The sequence below is a fragment of the Rhodofomes roseus genome, assembly GCF_022264815.1.
Source record: "Rhodofomes roseus strain CIRM-BRFM 1785 chromosome Unknown C8Q71scaffold_6, whole genome shotgun sequence".
In the NCBI taxonomy this organism is placed as follows: Eukaryota; Fungi; Basidiomycota; class Agaricomycetes; order Polyporales; family Fomitopsidaceae; genus Rhodofomes; species Rhodofomes roseus.
The window spans coordinates 1,762,913-1,771,083 of NW_025952962.1; the positions used below are offsets into that span (position 1 = coordinate 1,762,913).

The 8,171-nt window shown below is 44.7% G+C and overlaps 1 protein-coding gene across 1 annotated transcript; it reads left to right on the top strand.

The window, feature by feature from the left end:
• Positions 1-4,322: 4,322 nt before the first annotated feature.
• Positions 4,323-5,581, top strand: C8Q71DRAFT_722455 (uncharacterized protein; the record flags this gene model as incomplete). The annotated part of the gene is made up of 6 exons (XM_047921527.1): positions 4,323-4,348; positions 4,399-4,487; positions 4,758-4,790; positions 4,827-4,926; positions 4,985-5,073; positions 5,289-5,581. The coding sequence occupies 6 exons, from the start codon at positions 4,323-4,325 to the stop codon at positions 5,579-5,581; spliced, it is 630 nt and encodes a 209-aa protein (XP_047781328.1).
• Between the last annotated feature and the right edge of the window lie 2,590 nt (positions 5,582-8,171).

Sequence of the window (8,171 nt, forward strand, 5' to 3'; positions counted from 1 at the left end):
GCACTCCAAGCAATTGGACAAGGACAAAGGCAAGGATTGGCTTGAACACATGCAAACATGTGGCCTATGTGGTATGTCAATAACCCAGCTCATGTATATTGTGCTCATCAATGTGTTTCAGTAAACATGATGTTCCTGAGCACTTGTTTGTTGAGACATCTCCTGTCATCAGTGTGTTCCAGGCACATGGTATTGAAATTCACATCCAGTAAGTAATACCTGTATACATACAAGTATGCTCATTAATCCAATCAGCACAGGAATTTCAAGTGCACTATCTGTTGGACCTTCACTGGCAACTGGCTTGTCAACCCTGCCTGTGCAAGCCCAAACTTCTCTGCCAGCCTACCTGGCTACCCTCGCTCAGTCATCACCTTCAATGGCAATCCTGTCATCAACTTCATCATGGGTGGGCCATTTTTGGTAAGCAGAACTGTTGATATGGGATGAACCAAACGCAAGGTTAAGGTGCCGGAATACACACTCATCAGACACCAAAAAAAGGTGTTAGTTCATCTAGACAGCAGGACGGTGGCCATGGAAGTCAGAATCCACTAAGAAGTGTGTAACGACTCACCTGTCAATGAAATAGCCCTGAAAATGGATGGTGCTTAAGTGTGTTACCCATACCTTGCCGTCAGCATTGAAGTGACACGCTGATGAGTAGGCAGGCATTGAGGTCAGTGAAGAAGCCTAGGCAGTGATGCTGGCCTTGTAGAGCTCAGCTATCTCATGGAAGGCAACCTTGACTACGTTCATGATAGGCAGAGCAAGTACATCACCATCATGCCATTTGCAGTGGAGTTTCACCTTGTGTGGGGATTCCAGTGAGGTGCTGATTCACAATGATCTGATGCTGGGATCCTTCAAGAGGGCTGAGGGCTAAATGTCCTTCAACACCCTGCCCGCCAATATGTCATTAATGTAACTTCATGTTGTTTCTGCTGACACAGCATCAGGTGAATCCCAATCCCACCCATTGTACTCAAGAAAATCCTTTGTTGACCTGCCTGACTAAGGTTGCCAAGAGCCCAATGAAGGACAAGGTGTCCTTTCTGCCATTATCACCATCTGCCTCCAACACCAGCAACATTGAGCAACAAATTTGTTGGCTCACCTACACATCCATAGGAGGACACAGTGTGCAGCACCGCTACAACAGAGTGGAGCACTGGCTCCTTGTCCACAACAGTCCTGGACAGTTGGCAAGTGTCTCAATGTCTTTAATAAAGACCCTCTAGGGGCCTGCAAGTGCTCAAAATAGTGTCTGGCATCCCAGACAGGTACTGTGAAATCACAAAAATAAGAGTGTGTCCATCACAATACACCATACATAGTATATACTCTTCTGGTTTGAAGACACTGCTACCTGTGAGCTTGATATTTCCGCAGGTTGGCTGCAAGACTTGGCGTGCTTGGCATCTTGGTTGGGAATGAGGCCACGGGTACCTGATCACAGACTTACTGCAATGTGTATGCCCGCTATGAACGTATAAATATGCTCCCATGCCCAATAACATGTGTGCAATATGAACCAATCACATGCCACTGCTCAATGGACAAGGTGAGAAATCACATTATGTGCATACATGTACTGTTAAAAGTCATGTGATAAGAAATTTGCAGTGCATGTGTTCAAGTTCAACCATGTTTTGGCATCTAACATCTCTTCATTCAACCAGCACAAAGCTGTCTGCGCTGTTCAGCCAATCAAATGTTGAAGACTGCCAGCAAGTGTCTGTGTTTGTCTCAGCCAATCAAAAAGATGTCAGGAAATCCAAGGTGTCTTGTAGAATTGTAAGTACTTGTCCTTGACTCATTTACACCACTTCCCAAGGCCGTTTTAGGAGAACAATAGCAAGATAGCCTCACACTTCATTGTCAACAATGAGGCAAGCTATGTGGTAACACCATATCATCCAAATACAGCCACTGTTTCATTGCTGTGGATCCCAATGCATTACTAAGGGATGCAAGGGTCCACATTCTTGGTGTACAGCCTGAGGATAGCACAACCATTCAACATTGCTTTAAGAATGATTTGGTAACCAACACACAGCCTTTCTTTTGTATACCAATACAAGCATACAACAGCAATTATATCAATTCTGAAGGATCTTATCACACCTTGAATGAGTAGGAACACAGTAGAAACTGGGCAATAGTCAAACTCATAGTCCAGATAGTATATGCATTAAAGAGTGCTTCAAAGCATTGAAATCTCATTGTCCAAATGTTTTGGTAATAGTACAATGAAAGCATACAATGGTGTCAATTGAATGCTTGACAGGGAAGATAAACAGACACAGAATACATATTACAAACATTCAACAGATGCAGCCACTTGTTGATAGTAAACTGTTGAGCTCGAATTTATTCCGCATTTCTGCGGATTATTCTGAGCTCCATTGCCCTGTCCAAGTCATAATATGTTCTCCTTTATTCTACATGGACGCCATTACTGTACCGTGCATACTATATTTTTTCGACCTCTTTCCCTTCAGTCTACCATTTTCTATAATGTTTGACACTTCTGGGATTTGAACCCTTGCACTCACGAGCTTTTCACTTGTTTGTTGATTTCGACTTTGTGGCTGTTCTACTGTACAGATGTGGCTGTATTACATAACACAGGCCGTAGACAGTCCGCCTCGTCGAGCTCTAAGTCCTTAAGACTTTACAGAGCTCGACTTAGGTGTGTATCTTCGCTTTCTTGAATATAAAAGACTTTACAGAGCTCGACTTAGGCCTTTGGAATCGCTCTGAGGCGCACTGCAGCCAACATAAACACTCTAGTTTCCTTCCATGAGCTCCGAGGCTTCTGAGGCTGGACAGAATGAGAATGTGTAGATACCTTCTGGTGGTATCTATATAGTATTGATCCAAGATGCAAGTATGCCTGATATAGCACAAATGATGGCTGGAATCCCTGTGGTGAAGTCAGTGGACAATCAATTGTTTTCATTGGATGCCATATAGAGGTATCTCCACATGCAAGCTGCAACTAGTGTGGGCAGCATGAAGTTGTTGAACAATGTCAATATGGGTACTACATAACAGACAGACATTTAGCTATCATCAGTCATTTCAACCGATTTACAAAACATCACATGAGCAGCATTGTAGTGGTCATCTTGAATATTGTATTGGGCTGCAAACACAAAAGTATAGATCGTGTCTATTGATGCTGAAGGTCTCATGGGAACTTACCACAGGTAATTTGGCTGGTTGACAGCTCGAGGAGTAAGAACTCAGTATACTCACCACCATGCACTGCTGCGCCAGACTCAGACAGCAAGACCACATTATGACAGCTGCAATGCAGCACATGCATAGCTGGGGCAACAGATGTAGCGTCACCCAGCATGACATGAGGATTCCCCAACAATGTGTGGCTGCTCATAGGTGTAGTTGTGGAGGTCAACAAAGCCAGTGGTGGAGCAGCCTCCAAGCTGGCAGAGGCAAGCGCACAAGCAATTGCACCTTAGGTGTTCCTTCTGTACCATGTTAAGTGATCAAGTACATAATCACATTATGTAATCTGTGCTCATCCTGCATCATTCTGCTTCAGTATGCCACCACAGAAAGCAAAGCCCAAGGAGCCAGATCCTACCATCTGTCAGCCTCTGAAGCACATAAAGGAGAAGGACATATCATGGGACAAGAATCTGGCTTGGACCCACACTGCCATCTCCTTCCTCATGGAAAATCCAGAGCTTTGCATCAAGCCCTTCAGTGACTTAACTCAGAACACCACAAGGACAGTTGGAAGAAGATACAGGGTCATGTAACAAAAATCAAATGGTGGGTTAAGGTTGCTGAAGACATCTATGCAAAGCACTGGTGCAAGGCCTTATCCAGTTTTTGCAACTGAGTGGGCAGCAAATGCAGCTCATTTCCATAAGTCTACCCAGCAGGAGTTGTGTGGTGCTGTTGGCTGCAGTGCGCCTAAGTCGAGCTCTGTAAAGGCTTATATTCAAGAAAGCAAAGATACACACCTAAGTCGAGCTCTGTAAAGTCTTAGTGACTTAGAGCTTGACGAGGCGGACTGTCTACAGCCTGTGTTACGTAATACAGCCACATCTGTACAGTAGAACAGCCACAAAGTCGAAATCAACAAACAAGTGAAAAGCGAGTGAGTGCAATGGTTCAAATCCCAGAAGTGTCAAGCATTATAGAAAATGGTAGACTGAAGGGAAAGAGGTCGGAAAAAAATAGTATGCACGGTACAGTAATGGCATCCATGTAGAATAAAGGAAAACACACCAGGACACATATTATGACTTGGACAGAGCAATTGGAGCTCAGAATAATCTGCAGAAATGTGGAATAAATTCGAACTCAACAGGTGCATCATGATTATTGTATGATTCCAATATCTGACTATCACATATATAGGCTGAAGAAAACATATTTGGGGTACAAATGGGAACTCTTGGACACAGGGGGTGGGATTAAACCTGAGGAGGATGTGTTGAATATCAAAAGTGCATGCAGTCAACACTCCAACGGCTAAGTAAACCCTGTTTTGACAGAGAGTCCACAATGAATGGGAGTTCTATGACAACCTTCATGTGATGCCAGTGTGACAAGCTTGCAGGAAAGGATCACTCTGCAGCTGCGGCTGCACTCTTCAAGCCTGTCGCAAGGTCTACAGCATCATGTGCCTATACAACTTTGCCATGATGTGAAGGGTCAAGCTTCCAGAGCTCTAATTGCCCTTTGTCTTGTCTGTTTCCTCTGATCCCACCCTGCAGAGCTCCCCTCCAAGTCACCTGTTGGGATGCTAAGTATATGTATGATCAGCTGACAGCTGACATGGACAGATGTTGAGGAGGGCAACATGCCTGAGGATCATGAACCACCTGAAGGCAGTCCAAAGTGTGATTGCCTTGCAAGCCTCAAATTAGCACAGAAAACAGCAGAGTGAGTGGGCTTACTTGGAAACTGGGCCTCATTTTCTCTGCAATCCTGTGTATGCCAGATTATATGAACAGGATGGTACACTCAACTTGCAATTGCATGAGAGCCAGGATGGACTGGAGGGTGGATCTCAGCAGGTGGAGTATGACAGTGAGCATTGCATGGTGGTCTGGCCCTATACTGTATTGGTCTAATCCCTGTGAGATGGTGCAGATGAAATGAAAGTCAATGCATGGTCCTCTGATTCAGACTCAGTGTTAGATGGGACTACACACACAAATCAAGGTGTACACAGCACTGGTCAATTGATTATGATGTGTCTTGATGTCTTATCACCATTTCCATGGCTTCTTTTCCCTACATAGTGATTGTAAGAGAGCTACAAGACCAACTTTGTCATGCTCAGCCCAAGAATTATGAGTTACGTGGGTGCTGGTCTTATGTGCGTGCACAAATTGAACAACTCAAGCAGATCATCCCACCAGCACAACTGGCCAAACTCGAGCAACCACATCTGGTGATGGCATTCACAAGGGAGAAATGGGAGGAGCAGATACATCATGATGTTGTCATACAGGCCGAGGTCAATGACCTGGGTATGGGGCAGGTTGTGCAGGCTGGCATGGTATCAATGTGCAAATTGGATTCTATTTTGTAGATTCTAATGCAAGTCATATTGGTTCAGTTTAAATACTGTGTCCCTATGCTTGAGCACCAGGCAAAGATACAACAGTCCATGTGAGCATTATTGAGAGAGATTTTGAAAATCATTGATGTCTGTAAGGTTTCATGTGGGCTTGTTCTTGCTCAGTGTTGAGAGATCAGGGCCTGGCAGCCTATATTTGTGGTTTTTGTCTAAGTACACCTGGACAACCCTTTAACACACATATCACGTCTTGAGCTTCAAGTTAGTCAACCATGTAAAAAGTGGTCTGACAAACCTGGAGGTAGCAAGGTTGTTGCTGTTCCCTTTTGCATGGATTTTGCGCACTTCATCAATGAGTGACCAATAATCAATCATTCTCTGGGTTGGTCTTAAGGATGTCACACTATAGGGAATCATGAGTCGTGTGTGTAGTATACATACAAATGTGTGAGGCATGGTCATACCAGCACTGCAAAGTGTGAACAGAGGGCCACTGTAGCCACTACACTGGTGTGCTTGACTGATTTTGAACCAATTCTGATGACTCCCTTGACAAAATGGATGATGTCCTTGCCATTATTGTATGGAGCAGGATTGGCAAACTCGTCATGATCAAACAAGCTCTCAATCTGCACACCCATATAGACAATTGTATGTGTCAGTTTTGAATGTAGTGCCAGGTGACAACAGCCCTGGGGTGATGTACATGCTTCTTAATATCACCCTTGCACTGCATCAGACAGTAGTGCGTGCAATCCTCCATCTTCTCTCACTTCCCATCAACAGCATCATGGGTGTGTGCGAAAGGGACTGTAGTAGAAAGATGGATGAAATGATCACAGGTGCTGTTCAACTGAAGTGTGGCATTCATTGTACTTACCATCACTTTGTTTACAGGGGGCTCACCATCATAGATACCAATCTCCAAGGACAAAAGGAGTTTCTTGATGTATCTGTTAATGCTGGTCTGGAAAAGACCAATTTAATTGGTGTTTGTGAACATGCTATCCAACATTGTGTTGGTGATCAGGGTGTATCTTACCTTCAAGGCATCAGGGATTACTCCAAGGTGCATCAGGAGTGGCAAGAGCCAGTGACTGAGGGATTGTGCAATGGACAGGGATGTGAAAGAGCAGCTCAGATGGCATATCTTGATATGCCCTGCTCTGTTTCATGACAATCAGACATGAGAATAGACTCAGATTCACTACTGTGTAGGCCCCCAATGGTCAACATGCAGTCATGGTGTATGCAACCTCTGGCTTCAGTTATTTTGCTGCAGCTTGCACAACAAGAAACTGGAGGTCAGCCTCCCACAGCTTCAGAGCAGTATGCACTAGCTGATTGAGAGGCTCAGAGCTTTGAGGCTGTCCCTCTGAGGCTGAGCTGCCACAAGGCTGATTGCCAACGGGAAGCAGTGCATCCCAGTCTTCATGAGGCCTAGGGGAAGGAGAGCTATGCAGCATAGTCTTTGAGGTTCTGCTACCATCACTAGAGTATGGGTTGGTTGGTCTCTGTGGGTATGACAAGTTCAAAGTCCAAAGATCTGGAGGGCACAAGAGAGGACTATGGTGAAGGTATTGATTGCCAACACTCTGAGGTCCTCAATTTACTGGACTTGGACGTGAGGTCACAGACCAGAGTTTGGAGTACCAGAGATAGAGTCAGGAGGAGTTAGCAGGAGAGGACAAGAATGAACAAGAAGGAAGAGACAAGATGAGATGAGATTTGAGGTTGACAGACACAGAGTTGTGCAGAACAGACAGAGTCTGGAGTTCAGAGTGGAAGAGTGTTGTGTTAATGAGTATAATGAGATATTTGAACTGAACTACAGGTATACTACAGCTCAGGCTTTTATATGGAGTAAGCTAATTGTGAGTCATATACAATAAGAGTTTGTAGCATGTGGAACATAACGATCATGGAGTCCAGAGTTATTGGAACTCTGAGGTGAGCACATGGTGTTGAATAATAAGTATTGTATTATAAGAAGGTGAGCATATGGTACATGTTTGTCCTGAGGTGAAACATGAAATGGAAGATGGATGAAGTGTACACAATAAGATCAGAGTTTGGACATGGAGAAACAGAACTGGAGATCGGAGGATCGGAGTTGAGTGACTTGGTAGCACGGATGTGACAAGGGCCAACACAACAGCAGGAAGCACCGCAGATCACCCTGAGTCCCCAAAATGGGTGTGGGGCTTGTCTGTAACTTGAACATTGAACCAAATGCTAGCTCTCAGGAAAGCCCTGCCAGAGAACCAATGTAAGAATTTCATAGCATATATGCTCCCTATGCACATGATGGGAATTGATTGGACCTGAACATCAGGCAGGACTCACAGAGCTTCCAGATGGACATGTACTCTGCAAGCAGTGCATGTCAATATGCAATGATGCGCACGGTGAGTCAATGCTTGATGACATTGTTAGGTAGGCCTAACATCAAAAGGATTGCCTAAGTCGCAAAAGCCTGTCAAAGTGGTTAAGCGCTGACACGTGACTTACGGCGAAGACCTTCCTTTCCGGTACAAGTCCTTACTTACCCTTTAGAGTCAGTATCAGCTGATCTCGGAGATTGCTCGGTCGAGGGATCAAC